The sequence below is a fragment of the Ursus maritimus genome, unplaced genomic scaffold (genome assembly GCF_017311325.1).
Source record: "Ursus maritimus isolate PB19 unplaced genomic scaffold, ASM1731132v1 scaffold_7, whole genome shotgun sequence".
Lineage (NCBI taxonomy): Eukaryota > Metazoa > Chordata > Mammalia > Carnivora > Ursidae > Ursus > Ursus maritimus.
The window spans coordinates 41,747,699-41,771,556 of record NW_024426885.1 but is presented as its reverse complement, the minus strand read 5'-3'; the positions used below and the strand labels follow the sequence as shown (position 1 = coordinate 41,771,556).

At 40.6% G+C, this 23,858-nt stretch overlaps 1 protein-coding gene across 2 annotated transcripts in view; it reads right to left on the bottom strand.

Moving 5' to 3' along the window:
• The window catches only part of WAPL (WAPL cohesin release factor), a 78,568-nt gene extending 57,785 nt beyond the window's left edge, over positions 1–20,783 (bottom strand). For both annotated transcript variants that reach the window (XM_008696125.2, XM_008696126.2), the window contains exons 1-2: positions 20,297–20,783; positions 17,031–17,551 (exon numbers count right to left, since the gene is read on the bottom strand). In XM_008696125.2, coding sequence (XP_008694347.1) covers positions 17,031–17,529 — 499 coding nt within the window. In that variant the 5' untranslated portion in view covers positions 17,530–17,551; positions 20,297–20,783. The remainder of the gene's footprint in view (positions 1–17,030; positions 17,552–20,296) is intronic.
• Positions 20,784–23,858: the final 3,075 nt, after the last annotated feature.

Below are 23,858 nucleotides of genomic sequence, written 5' to 3'. Positions count from 1 at the left end.
AAAATACAGGAATATATCTTTATGACCTTACGGAGGGAAAGTTTTCTCCAACAAGATACAAAAAGCATTAACCATAAAGGAAGAGAAATTAAATTTCATCGAAATTAAATCTGTCCATAAAACAACACTATTTAAGAGAACTAACAGACAAACGAGAGTAGAGGGTATTGACACTACCTAAATAATGCCTATAATAAAAAAATGCCCAATAAAAAAATGATCAAGAGACTTGACCAGTCCATAAGAAAGGATTTTCAACAAGAGAGCCTGTGTGGCGCTTGATATTAGCTCAGGTCTTGATCTCAGGGTCATGATGAGTTCGAGCCTGGTGCACTGGGCTCTGCACTGGGCGTGGAGCCTGCTTAAGATTCTCTCTCTCCCTCTGCCCCACCCCCACTCACACACTCTCTAGATAGGTAGGTAGGTAGGTAGATAGATAGGGGCGCCTGGATTGATGGATGCATGGATGGAAGGATAGATAGATAGAAAGGTAAATAGATAGAGGCGCCTGGGTAGCTCAGTTGGTTGAGTGTCCGACTCCTGACTTCAGTTCAGGTCATCATCTCATGGCTGTGGCACCGAGCGCGGAGTCTGCTTGGGATTCTCTCTCCTCTGCCTCTGCCCCTCCTGCTCGTGTGCGCATGCATGCGCACTCTCTCTCTCTCTAAAATAAATAAATCTTTCAAATAAATAAATAAAAATAATTGAATATTAGCAATTCCACATGGTTCAGCATAACAGATGTACGCTCATAGCAACATCATTCCAAAACAATGAAATCTAAATATTCATTAACAGGCCAGTCAATAAAGTGGTCTGCTCATACAAAGAAATACTTCAGAGCTACAAAAATAAAACTACATTTCTGTAGGAGCATATCTTAGTATAACCACTACAAAGGACAATTTGGTAATATCTTTTAAAATTAAAAATGTACATGTCAAAGAAGTGAACTTTCCCTTGAAGCAAGCAGTTTTATTTATAACCATTTATTCTACAAATAATAAATATGAAATAAAATAAGTAACAAGGAAACTCACTACAACCTTCCTGGTTTTTGCCTTCATATATACAAACGTCTATGAATAAAGAACTACTTAAATTATCATACCACATATCTAAATACTATGTAGCTATTAAAAAAGAATGAGGCAGATCAACATTATGTACAGATACGGTTGCCCTCAGGGATGGGGATGATGGAAAAGACTTTCCTATCTCGAGTTGTATACTGTCTGTTTAAAAACAGTCTGTTCAAAAGCTTAAAACATAATAAAAACTGGCAAAGGTACATATTAAGTACCTTAAAGAGTAACAATGGTACAGGGTGCCTGGGTGGCTCTGTTAGTTAAGCGTTGGACTCTTGACTTCCACTCAGGTCATGATCTCAAGGACCTGAGATTGAGCCTACTGCTTAAGATTCTCTCTTACCTTTTTTTGGAGTCCTTATCTTTTATTTTTTTTTAAAGATTTATTTACTTGGGGCGCCTGGGTGGCACAGTCCTTAAGCGTCTGCCTTCGGCTCAGGGCGTGATCCCAGCGCTCTGGGATCGAGCCCCACATCAGGCTTCTCCACTAGGAGCCTGCTTCTTCCTCTCCCACTCCCCCTGCTTGTGTTCTCTCTCTCGCTGGCTGTCTCTCTCTCTCAAATAAATAAAATCTTTAAAAAAAAAAAAAAGATTTATTTACTTATTTTAAAGAGAGAGAGTGCAGGGGGCGGGGGGTGGGGCAAAGGGAGAAGGAGAGAGAAACTCAAGCAGACTGTACACTGAGCCGGATGCAGGGCTAGATTCCACTACCCCAAGCTCATGACTGCAGCCAAAACCAAGAGTCAGACATCCAACCAACTATGCCACTCAGGTGCCCCTGGAGTCCTTATCTTCTAAAGAATTATATTTATGTATGAAATACAATGTGTGGAACTTGCTTCAAAATAATCCATTATAAAAAGGGAGAAGGTAGGAATAAAAATAAAACAAGACTATGAATTGTTTACTGAAGCTAGATACATACAGGTATACACATCTGTGTAACTGTATGCTAGTCTCTATATACTAACCAAAAAAATACTTCCTTCATCCTTCTTATAAGAAAGTAAAAATATTCCCTTTTACTTTCACCAAACCCATCATTATACAGATGAGGAAAAATAGGCCCAGAGAGGCCAATGACAGCAACAGTTACCAATTAATCCAATGTCCAAAAGACCTCATAAAAAGGCTCGTACTGATTTCTATTACATTAAACTACCTATAGTGGTAGCTGCTAAAACCTGCAATACTAAAGCAGGTAAACCATCTTAATCCACATTAACAGAAAAGGTCCAGATGAAGAGGTTGAACATCTAATGTTTTGGACAAATGTATCATATGATGTGCTGAGGACTAAATTTAAACAAAACCTTTGACTTCTGACTAAGGAGACTGTATAGAGAAGAGGCTTTGGAAATCATTATTCATTAAATACAGGGGAGATAACTAGAAAAGTTAATTTATGGGGTAAGGGGGAACCTCCATTACCTGCAAGCTGCCTTTAAAATCGGAGTTGTTGTCATGAGAAGAGGGAACAAACTTATTTAATGTGTAGAAATCATTCAATTCATACAAACTATAAGAGCTGAGAGCCAAGAACACTGTCCAACAAAGGGAATGCCTAGGGAAGAGAGCATACTCCCTTGTCATAAAATAAGTATTTGATAAAATGGGACTTGATTAAAATTAGTTAACTTCTGCTCTGCAAAGACACTGTTAAGAAAATGCAAAGACAAGCCAAAGACCCAGAGAAAATGTCTGCAATTAAGTATATTTAATAAAAGACCTTTATCCAAAATATAAAAGAACTCTTAAAATTCAATGAGAAAATAAACAACCCAATTACAAATGAGCAAAAAAAAATGAACAGATATCAGCAAAGAAACTATACTGATATCAAATAAGCACACGAAAAATGCTCATCATTAGTCATTAGGGAAATGCAAAAAGCTAATTTCTTTACCATATTAAAAATTCTTTTTTTTTTAAGATTTTATTTATTTATTTGACAGAGACAGCCAGCGAGAGAGGGAACACAAGCAGGGCGAGTGGGAGAGGAAGAAGCAGGCTCATAGCGGAGGAGCCTGATGTGGGGCTTGATCCCATAACGCCGGGATCACGCCCTGAGCCGAAGGCAGACGCTTAACTGCTGTACCACCCAGGCGCCCCTCATATTAAAAATTCTTACACATTAGCAAGTCCAACATCTCAGTAAAAAAAGAAGCTAGAGACATAAAGAGGCAATCTGCAGAAAAAGAGAAGTGAATAACTTATGAAAAGATACTTTATTTCATTCACAATTAAAAATCAAAATAAAAAAAATTAAAGCACAGAGGCACTTGGCTGGCTCAGTTGGTAAAGCGTGCAAATCTTGATCTTGGGGTTGTGAGTTCAAGCCCCATGTTGGATGTAAAAATTACTTAAAAATAAAATCTTTAAAAAAAAAAGAAAGAAATAAAGAAAGAAACCAAAAAATAAAAAAGTACATGGGACACCTGGGTGGCTCAGTTGCTTAAAGGTCTGACCCTTGATTTTGGCTCAGGTCATGATCTCAGGGTCTTAAGATAGAGCCCTGCATCTGGCCTGCTTGGGATTCTCTCCCTCCCTCTCTCTCTGACTCTCCGCCCCCCAGACACACCCACTCCACCTCTTTCTCTCTCTCAAAAAAAAAAAAAAAAGGGCATAATGTTATATGTTAATTATATCTCAATAAAGCTGAGGAAAAAAACGAAGTAAAACGAAGCTGAACTATATTTATACTTACTAAGGCCTCAGGAGGTGCCCAGTACTGTTCTAAACACTTTCCACATATTAATTCATTTGATCTCATAGCAACCATCTGAGGTAGGTACTATTACAAGTCATAAGGCTTTATCCACAATTCCAACACCCAAAAAGCTCTGAAAACTAAGTTTTCTCATAATACATTCTGAACCAAAACCTGACCTCACCTGAGGCTATTTATTTATCCTACACTTAGGAATATGTTTTCTTTTTCTGAACACTGTCTTCAATTACAGTGCCGCCTCAGACTCTGATGGGATATTAATGTAAAATATATATACTTTCTATATTCCAAAATCATCCTAAATTCCAAGACAAATCTGGCCCCAAAGGTTTCAGGTAAGAAAATGTGAACCTGTACCCCATTCTGCAGATGAAGTATAATAAATGTAAGTTACTGGTTGATAGTCATACAGTTATTAAGTGGTATTTGAAAAGTAAAGCAACTTAAAACGGTAACAAATACTGAAAGCAACCCAAAAGTCTCACATCAAGAAGGAACCATTTAAGGAATTTATAGCACACAGATATTGACGTAACCATACAGCAGTATTTTTTTTAAGTAGGCTCCATGCCCAGCATGGAGCCCAACACAGGGCCCGAACTCATGACCCTGAGATCAAGACCTGAGCTGAGATCGAGAGCTGGACACTCAACCAACTGAGCCCACGAGATGCCCCACCATGCAGCAGCATTTTAAATAAAATATGGGAGGGAGGCCAGAAAGAACACTATTATATACTACAATAGAATTATGCGCCCACCACCACCACCCAAGAAATATTAAGAGAAAGAGCAAGGTACAAAACAGCACGTTAAGATTCATGGATTTAAATACACATACATACACACACACATACACACACACACACGAACTACTTGTGTAGACTATATGTTGACTATATGTGACTGTATAGTTTATGTCAGAAAGACTTAAACAAAAAATATATGGTCACTCTAGGGAGAACTGGGGTGACTGGGGAAAAGAGCTGGGAAGCTTTCAACCATTACCATGTACAAATAAAAAAATTTTTAATTTAAATTTTTTAAAAAGATGTACTTAGGGGCGCCTGGGTGGCTCAGTCATTGAAACGTCTGACTTTGGCTCAAGTCATGATCCCAGGGTCCTGGGATCGAGCCCTGCATCAGGCTCCCTACTCAGCGGGAAGCCTGCTTCTCCCTCTCCCACTTCCCCTGCTTGTGTTCCCTCTCTCGCTGTCTCTCTGTCAAATAAAATCTTAAAAAAAAAAAAAATGTACTTATTCTAAAGTGAAAAAAATTTAACCCCCCCCCCCAATAAACAGTAGTCTTTCAGGTGGGCCAAGTCCAAAGTTTGATAGGATGAGGCAAAAAAAAAAAAAAAAAAAAGCCACACTGGTAGTGGGAAATTTGGCAACATCAACTGAAAATTTAAATGTATACATCCTTTCAATCCACTTCTACAAACATCTTTTACCACTATACTAAGACATGATGCTCAAAAACACAAGTAGGGAGATGTTCAACACAGCAATTATCTGTAATAGAGAAGGACCAGAAACACTCAAAATATCCCTAACAAACTAGTTTTAAAGTATGGTACATTCATACAATGGAAAACCATGAAACTGCTACAAAAGAACAAGCAGATCTATAAATATTGATAAGCATACGTCTTTAAAATTTTCCCCTAAAAGTTTTTTAAGGCACAATACGCTATATATATGTATCATGTTCCCATTTGTGTGTGCGTGTTTAAAAATACGTAGATTTATATGCCGTGCATATTGAAGACTGAGAAAAGCTATATAAGAAATTGTCAACAGCATTTGCTTCTGTGGAAGGGAAAGGATTTTTTTTCACTGTCAACAAGAATATGTAGCTATTTATCAGAGGCACCTAAGAAGCCAAAGAAAAATAAGGCACATCATCTTCAGGGATCAATTTTACTCAAAGATTTGAATGGTAAAGGGTACTTTAAAAAAAAAAAAAAGAGCATTTTAACTAATAATTTAAGGCATTTTTATATTTTATAAAGCATACCTATCAAACACCAAATTTACATGTACTTTAAAAGATAAAACAGTAAAAAAAAAAAAAAAAAAAAGGCAGCACATACAAAAATTACTTCAAAAGTGATACTCAGCTGGGCCCGCTACACAGACAGTCCAAATCACAGAGCAGTCCAAGTCAACTCAACCTCCCCACATCCCCAATCAACACAGCCTGTGTTAACAGTGACAACCTACCAGCAAGTCAAGGAGCTTATTTGCTACTGTGGCTCCTGCTCAAGCTGCCCATCTCTGCCCACCAGGATACAGGAAACTCCTACCCCAGTCACTCCTCAACCAGTGGTCATACCTTCCAGGTGGCAATTAACTCTTCAAACTAAATATACAGACCCCCGAAGTTACACTAAAACCTTTCAAAATATATATAGGCAAGGAAATTCATTTCTAAATCCTCAATTTCACTCTGCTCCAAAAACTGATCTGCCAACCCACCTGGGATTTAATCATTCTCCCACATTATGAATAATGGCATATCGCTCACCCATCCCTAATCTTACTATGATACATTGCTCCAGTTCTGGCATAACCTTTAATGAAATAATGTGATAGATTACTGGCTTCTGTGCTTCCTACCTGAGTAACTCTAATGTCTGGGCAACATCCTTTGCATGTCAGGTAGTTTCCAATTACTGCTTTCCAAATAGAAACTGCTATAACAACTCTTCCCATTCTTATTTTTGTCAATATGGTTTCTCAATACTTACATGTATTAAAAAACAAGAACAGATTGATGCCAAAGCTTTTTCTTATCCTAGCAATGATAGTCATACTCATGAATTGGAAAAAGCCCCACCAATCATTAAGATGTACGTTTCCAATAAATTTTGCCTTTAAAACATACAGCATTCATATTTACTCAATTATGCACTAATAATCATGCTCATAATAATCTAGAAGAATTTTTAAATACTTAAAGCATTACAATCACAGAAAATTCTTAGAAGTTTAAATTTAAATAGATATACACGTTTTTGTACAATTATGAAAAGGATGACCATTAAAAGACTAAGCATAAATATATGCATTAGGATAAAATTCTGAAGGGGAAGTGGAATAGAAATACAATCCAAAAAGAAAAAGGAATATTGTAAATCTTCTGTTAGCAAAGAACTTGCTTTTTTATTATTTTTTTTAATGTATGAAATTGAACAGTAAATAACCTTGGCACTTGCAAGTAAGAAACGGACTATGATAAAAGACAGGAGAGCAGTTATTCTGGGGATGAGGGAAGGCACAGATAAGAGATTCTAGAGTGGTTGCCAAAATTCTATTTCTTAATGTGGGTGTTGGTTAAAAGAGTGTTGCTCTTATAAATAATTCATTAAACTAAAAATATTTTTATACATTATATTGTGTGGTTTTATCTGCGTTTTATTTTACAATAAAAAGGTTAAAAAAATCACTGATATTTAAGTTGAATGTTAGTTTTAAAATATTACTTTACAGGAAATTATACCCTTGGCAAGCATTTAAATTTAAGATCAATGTTTTCATGACCAGCGATCCCACTCCTAAGCACTTCCCCAAGAGAAATGAGGACATATGTCTAACAAAACCTGAAATGTGAATGTTTATAGCAGCTTCATTCATAATTGCCCCAAACTGAAAACAATCCAAATGTCCTTCAACTAATGAATGAATTACAGTACATATATAATAGAATACTATGCAGCAATTAAAAGGGAATGAACTGCTGTTACATGGAATACTCTTTAAAAGCATTATGCTAATTAAAAGCCAGCCTGATAAGGCTACATATATGATCCCATGTACATAACATTCTGGAAAAGATAAAAACCAGAGACAGAAAACAGATCAGTGGGTGCCAGCGGTTGGAAGTGAGGGAAGGGACTGACCAAAACGGAGCACGAAAGAACTTTCGAGATAATAAAAATATTCTGTACCTTGATAATAATTACACAACTGTATACATTTCCACAGAACTTCAGAGTTTTAAGATATTACACCAGGTATTTTCCAATTGTCCTTCCAGATCCACTCTCCACCCTGATCTCAGCCCTCTCAGGAGGCTGGCCTGTATCAAAGTTTCCTTTCTTCTTCCACTGGGTTCTACCCATGAGGAGCCCCAGCAGGACAAGGGAGGGAAGGAGGCAATTTAGGTTCAGGTACGTTACCCCTCCAGCACTTTGCTTATGAAGCCCCTCAACAGAAGGACACTGCTCCTCTTAAGGAGGCTTCCTCTATATGGCTCAGATGATCTCTTGTTCCTGTGAAAATGGGTGATAATAGCCTCACTGCAGCTAACCAACCCTACGACACCATCCTTTGTGCTGTCGCTAACATTCTCCCCACACCTCTGTATACAGCTCCTTTATAAATATACTTTCCTGGTATTAGCCTAATTGCGGCATGCTCCCTATTTCCAGTCAGGACCTTGACTGATAAATCAAGACTGGAACTTAAAAAAAAAAAATACGGGGAGGGGTGCCTGGGTGGCTCAGTCAGTTAAGCATCCAGCTCTTGGTTTTGGCTCTGGTCATGATCTCATGGGTCCTGGGATGGAGCCCTGAGAGTCAGGCTCCATGCTCAGCAGGGGGTCTGCTTGAAGATTCTTTCCCTCTGGCCCTCCTCCCCCTACCCCCTACCCCCGCGTTCACTCGTGTGCACGCTCACTCGCTCTTACCCCCTCTCTAAATAAATCTTTTACATGTATTTATGGTTTGAAAACTGCTATAGGAAAATCTGCTTCTAAAGCCACCATGCTTCTCAAGCCACCATGCTTCTCATCTGTTTCTCTGGGTCATGATCCAAAATGTAAACACATCTTGTGATCTACCTTCTCCTGAACTTTAATACTCAAAAGGTATCTGTACTTCATTCCAATCTCAAAATCCAACAACTGAACACCACCACCACCCAAACCCTTAACTCTAAAGCACGCAGGCTTCGGTGATCAGGACACTCACAAATATATACATGGGGGTTCATTCCCTCTACCGCTTCTGTGCCCTAGCTGACCCTGACTACATGTGCCTGTTCTCCTGCAGCCCTTTAAGTATCTGAGAGTAGGATGCTTTGGGGTCACTGGTATGCTGGCTCTCCAGAGCCTGTTTATAAAACTATTCTTACTCCACCCTCTTATAAAAGCCCATTCTCTTGAGGCTTGTGCCACTTAGCTAGTTACCCTCTAATCTTCCCCCTACCTGTCATCTAACAACCTCTTATTCTTCATTTAAGGGCTTTACAAGGGATATATAACCTACCCCTTCATGCCTGTCTCGCTATCATGCTGAATTCCACCAAATCCCAATCTCCTGACCTCATGATTCTTTTCTTTTTTTAAGATTTTATTTATTTATTTGACAGAGAGAGAGGGAACACAAGCAAGGGGAGTGGGAGAGGGAGAAGCAGACTTCCCACCAAGCACGGAGCCCAATGCAGGGCTCAATCCCAGGACCATGGGATCATGACCCGAGCCAAAGGCAGACGCTTAACTGCTGAGCCACCCAGGCGCCCCCTGACCTCATGATTCTTTAATCATCTCCCATCTGTAGTCTTCTACATTCTAGCTCAGACACCAATTCTCAGTTTCATCCAGAAACCTGTCATGTCCTAGAAGGCTTCACCTCTTAAATATTAAAATCACATAACCCACTTCTCAATCACAACCTACGAACTATCCAACCTGTTCCAGTAACCCCATTTTTTTTTAAGATTTATTTATTTGTCAGAGAGAATAAGCAGGGGGAGCAGCAGGCAGAGAGAGAAGCAGGCTCCCCGCTGAGCAAGGAGCCCGATGTGGGACTCAATCCCAGGACACAAGGATCAGGACCTGAGCCGAAGGCAGATGCTTAACTAACTGAGCCACCCAGGCATCCCTGGTAACCCCATTCTTGACTTCTATTTAATAAGGCTCTCAGTACACTGACCCCTCTTCTCTCCTTTCTCCTATCCACCAGCCTTGTCCAGTTCCTAAACATTTTAAATTCTACAGTCCATCATTTCAGTCACTTTCTATCCCCATTTCAATCACTATCAATCACCCTAAATTCTTTCTTCTCTGTTTATGCTACATCTTGTCAGACAAAAATGACAATCCAGGATAATCTAATTTTCCTGTCCAATATTCTATTTTCTGTGTAGGTTCTGGCTAACAGGGCCTACTAAAGGTGGGGAGAGGGGCACTAACACAATGAGGTTAAGTTAGAAACCATGAGTTTCTAACGATATAAACTTCACTAAGGCCTCATTAATGCCCAGAAATTCTCTCTACCCAGCTCCTTCCTTCCATTTTCTGCAACATCAGTTTGAACCCTTTGTTCCTTCACTCCAGCCCCTGTATTTCCTTGCCCTTCTTTCCCACTTTCAGAGATAACCTCTTCTATCATTTCATGGGGGGTAAAAATGTTTTCCTCCATAAACCACCTTATCTTCCACCTCTCAGTAAGCTCACACCATCACCCATCTTTCCTCCTGTCCAGAAAATGTGTATCCCTTCTCCCAAGACCACTCTCCCCCTTGTGCTTTGAAGCCTATGCTCCAAGGCTCTCCCACGCAATCAAACCTCCCAGAACCCCTCACCTCATAACTTTTCAGAACCTCTCTTCTCCCCTCCAAACATCTTTAACAAGTTGTATATACTCATGCTACCCCCATACTCTATGTACCTACTACTCAGACTGTTCCAACCCAAGCTGCACACTCCAGCGCCAGCTCTGCAGTCCCCATTGTTGTTGATTTTGCAATAACATTCCCATTCAGTTGACCCTTCATGAACACCTTTCTGCTGGCTTCTACAAAACAGCAATGTTCCTACTGGTGCTCTAGCTGCTCTTAATCATTATTTCCTTATCTAGTTTTTCTTCCTCTTCTATAAATTAAGTATTGTAAGTTCTTCACAGCTCAATGCTTTTTCCTCTTACATCAATCTCCTCAATGACTTCATCTAATCCTATAATTTCAAATAATATTTATCTATTCAAGCATTCATTCATTCACTCACTCACTCATTCATTTAAGTAGACTCCACACCCAGCATGGAGCCCAACATGAGGCTTGAACTCACAACCCTGAAATCAAGACCTGAGCTGAGACCAAGAGCCAGACCCTTAACTAAGCCACACAGGCACCCCTCAAATAACATTTATATGCTGAATCTCAAATGTATTAACTCCAACCAAGACTTCTTATCTAAGTTCCATACTAGCATATCCTATCACTCACAAATACCTCAAATCCAATGTGCACAAACCTAAACTGATGAACTTGCCCTCAAAATGTCCCTTTATCTCAATGAACGACACTACCATTTGCTCAGGTGCTCAGATTAAATACCTGAGAATCATTCTTAACGTCTCCTTCTTCCTCACTGCCCATGCCACTAAGCTCTGCCACTTTATCCTTGCTTAGTACAGCAGAAGATCCCAAGTAAATGTTAGCCTTGCCCCTACTCCTCACTCAGACCAGGTAAACAGCCTATTACACAATCTCACAGGACCCTATATTTTTCTTCTTGTTTTTAAAAAGTTTATTTATTGGGGTACCTGGGTGGCTCAGATGGTTGAGCGTCTGCCCTTGGCTAAGGTCATGATCTCCAGGGCCTGGGATGACGCCCCATGCCGGGCTCCCTGCTTAGCAGGAAGTCTGCTTCTCCCTCTCCCTCTGCCTCTCCCCCTGCTCACGCTCTCTCTGTCTCAAATGAATAAATAAAATCTTTAAAAAAAAAATAAAAAATAAAAATTTATTTAAGGAATCTCTACACCCAACATGGGGCTTGAACTCAGCACCCCAAGATCAAGAGTCACATGGCTCTTCTGACTGAGCCAGCCAGGCATCTCAGAGCCTTCATTTTTCTGTAATTTTCAGCACACTTCTTATTCTCTATTCAATCACTGTCTTGCCCACTAAAATGTGAATAAGACAAGATCTTGTTCATTGACATAAATGAGCACTCAGCATACAGGGGGCATTAAAATAATAGCTGAATGTTTGGAAGGCAGGCATTCCCCAGACCTTCCTATGAACAAATTCATCCTCCTCCACCATCAGGGATCTGGAAAAGTTGCGGACTGCTTCCTGGAGTCAGAGACTGGACCTGAAAAATATATGTATCGTCTGGCTCTAAATTCTAAAAATATGGCATATGGAAAATCTCTGAAAAGTATCAAGTATTATACAAATCTGTTGTCACTGTTTCAAAAGCAGCTATTTATTATTACCAGCAGAAATCAACAGCTCCATTCCTAGATGGCAGAGACTATGCTTACAGTTTCTATGTACTATCCTCCCACGGCTGGTATTCAACTTGGATCCAAGAAGAAACTTGTTAGTGGTCAACTGCACTTTTCTTATTGCTCAGACCTTGAAAATAATCCTCCTTTGCCTAAGAAAATATTTTACAAGAACTTAAAGTTCTGGAGTACCTAGCTGGCTCAGATGGAAGAGCATGCAACTCTTAATTTCAGGGTTGTGAGTTCAAGCCCCAGGTTGGGTATAGAGATTACTAGAAAAAAATTAATGAAAAAAAGTTCTACTTTAGAACAAAACAAAATTACAGTGTCTTTCAGAATTTGCATATTGAATTCCCATTTGTATGTAACACAAAAAATAAAAATAGAAGATATTGCTTATAAAAATAAGGTCAGTTTTATTCACTAAGTCTTATAACTACTTGGACCATAATTCTTACTAAAATGAAAATTATTTAAATAGCGACAAGAGGGAATCCATAATATGTTCCCATCAGTTGTTTTCAACATCAAGATAAAACTGATTATACAGTGACACTGTTATTTTTTTAAAGATTTATTTATTTATTTGAGAGAGAGAGAGAAAGTGCACAAGTTGGGGGGAGAGGGAGAGAAAGAATCTCCAGCAGACTCCCCACTGTGCGAGGACACTGATGTGGGGCTTGCTCTGAGCCAAAATCAAGAGTCACTTAACTGACTGAGCCACCCAGGCACCCCAGTGACATGTTATCTTATATATTAAGTCTTTAAATATGATAAAATTATGTCCATTCATGAAAAGAACACTTTGGAAGTTTTTCAGATCTTCTACTGGTAATTCAAATTATTCACTGAACTGTGCTTTACCCTCTATAAAATGGAATAAAGCCTGGCTTACACAGTTGTGATTAAGAGTCTACTGATATACAAAGGGCTCAAAATAAAGTAGGAGCTAAATAAATAATAGGCCTCTTATCTCCTACTCTTAAATGAATTTTAGGTAAGACTTAAATATATTCTAAACAAATACATTCAATACCTAAATGAAAGCTAGGAACTCTTGGTGATACAACACTTTCAGAATTCTTTAATAATCCTCATTAATCACCTACACTTTATCCAATAAGCAAATGAAAATCTCATCTCACCTCACAAGTTCCTGGCCTACGCTAAGCTTTCAGGAATAGAACAATGCATCCCTTTCTAAAAATCATCTTCAGTTCCAAATCAAAGTTCTTAATTTCAGACAATAACATCCCTCTAACACACAAATGCTCAGTACAGCTTTAAGCAAATGGAAAAAATGTACTGGCTACAAAACCAGTCATGCAAATTAAGAGCCTATGCAGTAGTTATCTCAATATTTGGCAGGATGTGTAGACTGAATCCCAGCTGGCTGGCAAGGAAAGTGTGCCAAGCAGAAATATAAGTCTTTGCATACTTTATTCTAGAGTCCAGATTAAAAACCTGTAGCAGAAAGCACAAAGATGGAAAATGGAAGTAGCCTCATCCAAAAGACAAGAGAAACCTTCTCTTGCCCCTAATGCACACACCCCTGGATTCTACACTTAAAGAATATTCCAAGACCTCTTACAAGGGTAAACCTTTAGGTCCTGCTAAGGGCCATTTTTTAAGTGGCACACCTGTTTGAGAACTGACTTTAACAGCAATTGCAACTTAAGTATTTGCAGATAAAATACAAGTCCTGAATCTGCATTAAAATAATCTAGGGAGGGATGCCTGGGTGGCTCAGTAGTGGGCTTGAGTTATGATCTCAGGGTCAGGAGATGAATCCCCAAGTCCTACATCCGGCTCCTTGCTCAGCAGGGAATCTGCTTCTCTCCCTCTCACCACGCACACACTCTCTCCCTCCCCCCCCAATAAATATATAAATCTTTAAAATAATCCAGGGAGTAGAGGATGGGAAGTAGAGAGAGTGTAGACAAATGAAACAAGATCGGAGAGATTGCGGGGGCGGCAGACTCCCCAAAGAGGCTCAATCCCAGGACCCTGAGATCATGACCTGAGCCAAAGGCAAACGCTTAACCACTTAACCAACTGAGCCAACCAGGTGCCCCTTTTTTGTTTTTTAAATCAAAAAGTCAGGACATTTTAGCGACTCAGCCCTTCCTTGCAGTTCTCATTCACAGTTTGTAATCTTGCTTCTAGTTCTCTTTCCCATCAAACATCAAATTGGAAAATGGCAACAATAATACATTTTATCATGACCTCATTCTGCATTACCTCTACAAATAAGCCACAGATTTTAAAAGTACTAGCTGGTATACAATATTATAATAAATATATGAAAGAATTTTAATAGTAGCTAAAAAATCCCCACATATTCCCCTATAGAGAAAGAAATACATCTTAAACTTAATGCCAGGAGAAATGAGACAGTAAATTTGAACTAGATAAGCCCTTTTCACTGATGTGATATAATTCTACAATGAAAATGGTCTGAATTCCACTGGAAGGATATTATGGCATTTAGCTAGCGCACTCTAACAAACTTTACCATAAAATTTCTCAAAGGCTCTTGAATAAAGCATGTAAAAATGACCTGCAAGGAAGTTCTGAGACATTACATGTATAGTTTTATCTTGAGACCAAAATTTTATCATTCTCAAAGGATGTTTAATTCAAAAAAGGTTAGGAACCACTTTTGATTTATAAAGACCCTCTTTATCAAAAATTGAAGTTTGGGTTTCTAAACTTCAACTAAAACCAGAAGGCTTGCTCAATGACAGTAAAGGCAATGACAATCTGACAGACAAAATGCAAGACAGTCGGGAAACAGGGAAATGCCCAAATGTTAGAGGGTAGGGGCAAAGAAAAAGAAGATCATAACATACACAAGTATTTCTAAAACTATAATCAACTTATAAACATACAAACCTATAAATGGTTTTTAAGAACTTAGAATAAGACTACCATGAGAACTAAAAGCATTCCTTCAAAGTCCCCTTCTTATCCTACAGGGGGGTGCCAGGATTGCTGCAGCTCTGGGTGGTCAAGGGAAAAGAGAGAAAAAAAAATATTCATAGCGCTGCCCCAGCCCTTTCCACTAAGGATACCTCGTGAAGGAGGAAGAGGAACAAGATGTTCTTAAACATCTATTTATCTGTATTCTAGTACACATTTTCTCCTCACAAATACATAATGGAGTTTGGGTTCCCAGTCAGTCCACAGTATCAGCAGAACTACGATTTAGCTATCTCAGACTGGGAAGCTAATATTTCTACAGAAAACTGTTTCCAATTCCCACCTAATTTCATATGGCGGTGTGCACAGATACAGATGTAACATCAGCAAAACCATATAAGCAACTGCTGTCTATGTATATTTAATTTCTAAGTTCATACTGTCCCTCTACCTAAACATTCATCCTGCTATTACCCTATGCCTGCCAGTGATGCCCTGTTCTCAAAAAGACAGCACTTGGGGAAGCTACGTCTGCCTTCCTTGACCAGTTTCACCACTTCCTCAGCCTCATCTTCCTTCCTCCAAGCTATGTGCCCCACACTGTGGATTAACTATCAGAGGCCAAGACACAGCAGTAAGAACACAGGATAACTGAAGTGGAACAGCACTCCCACAGCCTATCACAGTGGAGGGTACACAGGATGTGCTCAACATGTTAAAAATCGTTAAATGAATTTCATTCCATTTGTGCCACTAGCCAACCCTGGATAGTCACCTGACCTCTTTGAGCCTCATCTATAAAGTAAGAAGACCTGAGTTAGTTTATTTTGGTTCAACAGTCCTATGATTGTAATATGTTTTTAGGAGCTGACCTGGGAAAGTTTTTAAGCTGTTTGTTTAATGAAAGTTTATCCTAACCTTAAGTTTTGAACAATGCTTCAGAAGAAAATGTGGCCAAAGCATAAGGACAGCCAAGTCAGAATTAACTGGGAGAAGCAAGCGAACGACAATAACAGCTGGCTCATCCTCTCATCCAAGGGTGAGAAAGAGTGAAAAATGTTCAGCATTTTTAGTAAAACTATGCAAGGCAAAGTCTTTTATTATACTGTTTGAGGCACTTAATATTATTAAGCCTCAAGGACAAACTTCTCTTAAGAATTCAGTACTAGGAAAGTTTTTTGTTTTTACTTCCTTTCAAAATATGAGATCTATATAATCTTTTCTATCACCAAACTTTGCCAGGAAGTCGAAATCTAAGGTCTGTTTTCAACTACAGAGCCATCCTTGTCCTCCTGCTAATAAAGCAAGCATGCTATCTCTCCTGCTACCTCCAATCTCTGTTCTTTGGTCTTTTAATTAATTGCACTTTTACCGTTTACTGTAAGTCTCAAATCTTTTACAAAAGGACTAGGGGTAAAACAGACAAAATATATTGGGTTGTTTTTTTTTTTTAATGAACACTAGATGCCAGATTTACAAATTAGCAGTTTAAAAATACACGTGGTTTTGTGGATTAAAATCTATTAATACAAGCTGCTACCAGCACCAGACTGCAAACGAATCTCAAATTGCGATGAAGTTCAACCTTCAATGTTTTTACAATACCTCCTTAATCTTTCTAAACTAGTTTTGAAGGAAAGCCTAACACTCCTAAACTTAATCCTCACTGTAAACGCTCGTCTCGTTTCCATTATCAGTAACAATACATATCCTCCACAGTAACAGAAATGAGATACTGTGTCATCCTAATACAACAACAAGAGATGTTTCCTGCTGTAAATGGAGTTAGGGATGTAAGAAAAACTGTTCCCAAAATGTACCATGAGTAACAGCCTGGAAACATTAATATCCAACTTGCTTAAGTAAAATTTCAAGCCCCAATTGGTTTCTTTAAAGTTCTTAAGTCTCTTCTACAAAATTATCTACAGTCCCTGTTAATCACAAATGCAGAAAGAAAACCCAAGAAGCATGGTATTTTAGAATTTAAAGCATTTAACCAAATGGCTTACACAAAGCTCTTCTGGCTCAGAATAAAGAAACTGAAAACTTACCTGAAGTCGTTAATTTAGCACAGCTACTTTTGCTTGCATCATCTTCTAAGATTCGGTTTGTGCTCTTTTCTTTCCCAACCAAAGTTTCTTCCGAATGTAAGCATTTATCAGACACAACACTGTCTTCACCCACTGCATGACTAATTTTGCTATTAGCTTCAAGTACAGAAGTGACCTCTTCCAGCTGAGCAGCTTCACTAGAATCTGAATAAGAGGAACCCTTACCCTGGGCTAAATTCTTTGAAGAAACTGGCAGAGACTCATCATCACTATCAAATCCAAAAGGATCTCCAGTATTTTCTTCTTCCACTTTAGGTTTCTTCGGAATTTCTTGGATATCTGGTTTAAAATTGGGCCTTTTCTGCCCTAATTTAGCCATAAATGTGGTCTCTCCCCATTTTGTGCTAAGGGTGGTCCGTTTGTTGGAAAAGACTTCATCAAATTTTGAACTGCCATTTCCTCCTTTCCTACTGTATGTTTTCCCAAATCTGGATGTCATTTTGACACCTGTTTCATATTCTCTGTGGGAAAAAAAAATGTAAGAATATATATAATCACCAAATACTTAACAAATGTTAACACTGAATATAAAAACACAAACCAGGGATTCTCCCCATGGGGCTTTTCAACATTCAAGATACCAACCTTTAAAAATGGTTAAATAAATATGGGGAGGGCGTATAAAGAAAGGGGCTCATTTTTTATTCTACAGATTTCCAGACCTCAATTTCCTTATTTCAATGAGTACATATTCACAAGCTACTTACAAAGTAAGCAAGTATAATGACTAACCAACTTATCCCCAAAACCAACTTAGCAGCAGAACATCAATTTTTTTAAGTTTCGAATGAATCTATGCACTATTCTTATCAATATCACTGTTACCCTAAAAAAAAAATAATCTGAATAGAGTTATTACTCCTAATATAAAATTTTAAACATGAAATGTTAACTTTTTTCAGGATCTCAGAAATAATCAACTGACTAAATGAGGTCTTTGAAACTTCAGTGTATTCAAATGAAGGAGAAAAAGGGGGAAAAGTCCGAAAAATAGCAGTATTTTCTCATGTATTAGAACCTACAGCTTTTAAAACAATCTTAAAGCCTCTGATTCTTGGTCTAACGTAGTTTGAACTGTGACCTAAAAGATATTCCCTAGTTGGTCATCTCCCTATGCACAAGAAACCATACTTTTCTATCTTCCTTGTCCCTATAGTGCTGTGCTCATTTGCTGAGTTACGTTTTCTGAAGCTGGTGAACTTCAGCATATTAGACTGGCCTGTTGATTATTAAACGAAGCAACAGAAACATATAACTTTATTCTCCTCTTTGCTTTATAAAAGATAAATGTACTCATCTGATGTGTCTCCGTAATAAATACTATGACAAAATTCAGGACAGTAAATCAAAAGTAAAACATTTTTAAAGCAAGTTACCGTCCTTTTTAAACACTATCAATTCTTATCCATTTTCTACACTTCAACCTTCTGAAGTTTAAATATCAATATATTAAATACACCTAGAAAATAAGAACAATTGTCTAGGTTTTTGAAAAGAAAATCTTCATACCTTGAAATTTAAAATATAACTGTAATGACATTTGACTTCTACTTTTGAATACATTTTGGTCTATACCTCAAACACATTTTTCTTTCACTTAAATTCTTGCAACTTATATGACTATAAACTTAAGTTTTACAGAGGATTTTCCTCTCTCATGTTTGGTTAGAAACCAATTCTAATTTGACAAAGTAACTATTTGGTCATCACACAGATCTCCATTAAGAGAAAACAGCATGAAGACCTTTCAACATGACACAAAACCTTTTCCTGAGAGAGATCTACTTCCCAGTCTACTGTAGATTTACACTAAAGAATCTTTATCTTTCCTGTTACATACAGCCTAAACAAAACTAAGTGTATTTGGCAACTGTAAGAACAACAAAATAAAATCATTTCATTCCTCCAAGAATGTAAAGCCCTGATGTACAGACCTACATTTACATATACACCAACAAAGCTGGAACATTTTGTCTACAATTACACGGTAGTAATCACCTAAAAATGTCGACTAAAGGCCAAACCAAAAATCTAGACTTGAGCTCCTTTGCGCCTTGGAGGAAAATGGTCCTGGAATCACAAAGTATTCACTGTTGCAAGTTAAAGTTGGCAAACGCTTCATATGAAGGAGTTAACTATATTAAGCGATAAGAAAATCATGCTTATGTTTTTTAAGAGTCCATGTCTTTTACAAATAGATACTAAAATACTAATGAAATAACATCAGCAATTCTCTAGCTTTAAAGGGTGTGGAACGGAAAGTGTGTAGATGGGAAACTCGGTTAAGAATAACTGTTGCATCTGAACGACTGTGTATTAAACATAAGTGCTCATTACATAACATCCCCTACATCTGATTTCCTTTAAAGTTCTTCACGTCTTTTTGGAAAAGTCACTAGACAGACAATTGTGATGGCATTATCTAGGCCCAGGGTGTAATGTACGTGGAAATTCAAGTAAGTGTGCAGACAGTTGACATTATATTTTAAGTGTATCTCAAGTACACAGGCTGTCTTGCTCGGGTTTCAAACTCCAAAGACTTTCCTAATGAAAAAGGAAAGAATGATTCACAACTAAGTCTTTTTCGATCGTTGGGCCCTTGCTTCTGCCCAAAGCCAAGTCGAATTTTCAGGAAAGTGCGCTGAGATAAAAAGTCCTCACAGTCAACCCTCAACCAAGCGCAGCGTCTTTAAGATCCCCAAGGGCTTAAAGGTTTCCACTAAGGAGTGAAAGCCGGGAAGGGCGAAGCTAACCACCCAGAAATCCTCACCTGGGGGCGGTCAGTGCGCTGGGAGGTAGCGGGAGAGGCGGCCCCCTCCGGCTGGAAGCTCACGCAACTTTTCTCCTCCCCACCCCCACCGCCAGGAACGGGATGTAGCTTCCGACGCCCCGGAAGCCTCTGCCACTGAATCCCCAGGGCAGTGTAAGGCCTCGGTGGCGGCCAGGGGCGGAGGAAAGACGGCGAAGGACTCAGGGCTGAAATCAACGCACTTGACCGTGCTTGGGGAGGGAAGTAAATCAGCAGCCGCCCGGAAGGAACTCAGAAAAAGGAAAAATAAAAGAGGGAAAAGAGAGTTCTTCAGGTCGTTCCCTGCCCAACTTCCTCAGAGGCTGTGTGGGTGAGACAGCGAGACTTCCAGACCCCTGCCTCCCCCACCCTCCCTGACTCGCTCCGGGCCTAAGCAGCCGCCCGAGACCTCACTTACCCTCGGCGTCTGGCGGGTGCTTTGGCCTCGGGCCGCCTCCGCCTCTCCTGCTCCCAACGGCCCACGAACGGGCGCGGGAGCCCCGCGCGGGAGAACAGGGCCGGCTTGTGCGCGAAGAGAGGCAAGAGGCTCCGCCACCGTCAGAACCCGCGACTCCGCTCTGGGTAAATAGGAAACCCGGTGAAGGAGGGGGGAGGAGCGGCGGCACCGCAACTTCCCTCCCCGCCTTGAGCACCGCCGGCCGGGCCCGGGCCTAGGCCTCCCTGGACGCCGCCGCTGGAGCCGGTACCGGAGCCCGCTGCGTGCCCCCGCTAGGCCGCCGCCGCCTCCTGCGCCGCCGCTTCCGCCGGTGAATGGTCAGCGCTGGAGTTTGAACAGGGCCCTGAACCATCTCAACGCCATTTGCGCTCCCGGCCCCCACCTCCTTCCTCCAACAGCCGCTCGCTCCGTCACTCCGCTTCCCACAGGCCCCGCGCGGCCGTCCGACCCTGCAGCCAATCGCGCGGCCGCTTACTCAAACCGCCGCGCAGGCGCCGCTACCCGCATGCTCCGGCGCCCGCCATTGGCCCGGCCGCGGCGCCCGACGGGAGTTGTAGTCCGGGTCCGCGAGGTCGCTATGCTCCGAGTGGGGCGCGGGAGCGGGCGGCGGGAGGAGCGGTCGTGGCGGGCCTGACCCGTCCGGGCCCGGGAGCTAATTCCAGCTCCCCGCCCCGCCGGGAGGCGCAGGTGCCGCGGGGGAGGGCCGGGGGCGCAGTGCAGGCAGCTGTGTCAATCGTTTCCCCCCCAGGGACCCACCGGTGTCTAGGGACGGTGGGTTGTGCAGCTGCGCCAGGCCTGCTGGGGCCGCGGCCCCGGGAGCGGGGAGGCGGGGAGCTCGCGGCTCGGGACCGCCTTCAACCCGGCTGGCGGGTGCTGGTCCGGCGCAGGTAACGACTGCGGGAACCGGGAAGCCCGGAGCGCTGGGCGCCTAACGCCGAGAGTGATGTAGGATCCAGCTCCTAAATGCTCCCCCTCCGACCTCTCGGCTCTTACGTTCGTAGTTGTCGGGTCTGTCCCGCACCCGTTAAAAGTGACCCCGAGAATCCTGGATGGTATTAAGGAATTATCGTTAACCTTGTTGGGTGTGATAACGATAATGTGGTTATGTAAGAACTAAAAAAAAAAAAGAGAGAGAGACTAAAGTTTTGACGGGTAAAATGATTTCGAGTCTGGAATTTACTTGGAAATAACTCCTACAGATACCTGGCGAGGGAGATAAAACAAACCAGCGGGGTGTTTTTCCATTGTTGCGTGATGCGTACACAAGGGCTCATTATTCCAGTCTCTCTAATGTTTCCGAAACTTTCCATAATGAAAAGTTTAGAGAAATGAACCAGTGATTGCCTCTGGGGAGGACAGGGAGGTGGGAGATGGAGAAAAGTGTTATTTTACACTGTAGACTCCTTTGTGCTATTGGGGTTCTTTTTTCAGATCAATGTATTACCTATTCAGAAAGTTGGAAATTTGGGGGGTTTCTGTCTTTTTAAAAAGCTGCAGTGGGAAAACAGCGTTCTAAAAAGTAGCATAATCAGTTCGTGCTAAGAGAGGTGCGTGATTCATCCGACTTGGACAGCCCTGCTGTTCGGTGGGTGGTTAATGGGGATACACCTGGGAAATTAGAAAACTAATTGCTTCTAGTGAAAACCCCGCCCCTTCTTCCACAAAAGGATAATTTGCTTTGACTGCCCCCAGAAGTTACCAGATTCCTCCAATATATTCAGGAAACTTCAAATAAAGAAAAAATAGTTCAGAGATCCTGCAGCCCTTCCCAATAGGAATTTAAGGTGAATTTTAGCATTGTTTTAGAATTGTTTTATTTTTGCACTACTGCTTGCAAAATTTATATTCTGACTTTTACAATTTCCCAGATATCACAGCAGTACTTTCTCTTGATGGTTTCAAAATAAATCAACTTTTGATAGCTTCTGTGACCAGAAGTTGTAACAGGTCTGTGTGTTCCACTGTGGGCAGTATGTGCATGACTTGTATTTGGGTCAGTTTTGTCTTTTTTAAAAAATCAGCCTAGAATCTTATTTTATCAGTTCGTTTAGAGATTGCCAGCAGAGGTGCAAGCTGCACTTACTATAATTATTTAGATGACAGAGTGGTGGGTGCTAATTAAGGGGTAATTATCATCAGAGGCAAAGGCTAAGATCAAAAAGCCAAAAGTGGTGGAGAGACAATTGCAGGATCTTCCTGCAGAAGTGGTGGTGTGAACCCTCGTGGACCAAATGATGTATTCTTTATGACCTGGCCTGGTTACTCTCCTGGGTCCATGACTCCACATGAGGCTTAAGTAGAAGAGTTAATTTTTTATAGAAAGAGACAATGCACGGAACCCGTTTAGGGGCTTTTTGTGCAGTAGCTGTGTTATTGGAATTCGCGTAGTGTCAAATTCTTGCTTCTCAAAGAGTGATCCCAGGTCAGCAGCATGGCGTAATCTGAAAGCTTGTTGGGAATATAGAATCCCTGGCCCCAACTCCACTGAATCGGAATCTGCACTTTTAACAGGATTCCCCAGGTAACTGGTCTACACATTAAAGGTTGACAAGCCCTAGTTTTTAAAGGATACCTATAGGTATGACTAAACTCTAATCTTTTTTGTTAAGATGGGGGAAGGGAAGGAGAGGACGTTAAGAACCTATTAGGCATCAGGTATGATGCCAGGCTCTTCATTTGCATCCCTGCTTGTTATCCTTGTTTTACAGGTGAGGAAATTGAGAGGTTGGCATTTGCTCAAGGTATGGTAACTAATGAGGAAATCAAACATTTTCTTAAACATTGGACACCCATTATTACTTATAGACACTCTTGAATTTAGTAGAAAATGATACATGATTTGAAAAGTAGAAAATAGTGCGTGTGTGTTTAGTGTGGAAGCTTAGTGTATTAATCCCGATCAGAGCTGTGCTAGGGCTCTCTGCTCTCCTGTGCCTCACACTGAAGACTGCCTGTTCCAGGGCCCCTCCTGGAGGAAGTTCAGACTGGGCCTTCAAGCAGCTCCACTCTGGTGGACTAATACTTTGCTTCAGCTGAAAAAAGTAAATCCTGCAAAGAAAACTAATAGAAGGGATGCCTGGGTGGCTCAGTTGGTTAAGCGTCTGCCTTCAGCTCAGGTCATGATCCCAGAGTCCTGGGATCGAGTCCCCACATCGGGCTCCTTGCTCAGCAAAAAGCCTGCTTCTCCCTCTTCCTGCCTCTCCCCCTGCTTGTGCTCTCTCTTGCGTTGTCTCTCTCTCTGTCTGGCAAATAAATAAATAAAATCTTTAAGAAAACAAAAGAAAACTAAGAGAAGAATCTGTTCTGCCATTGTTGGGTGTTTTTTCTACCCAGGCATGGGAATTCTCAGAACTGGAGTTGCTCAATAGAGCTGTGTAATCTTTTTCTGATAATGGATAATAAAATGTATCCCAATTTGCAGAATTCAGAGAACTAGAAGTCAGAAATTACACATTGCTTACAGGAAATTTTTCCTTGTCTGAGGATGGGGAATAAAATTATAAATCATACACTTGCCCGTTGT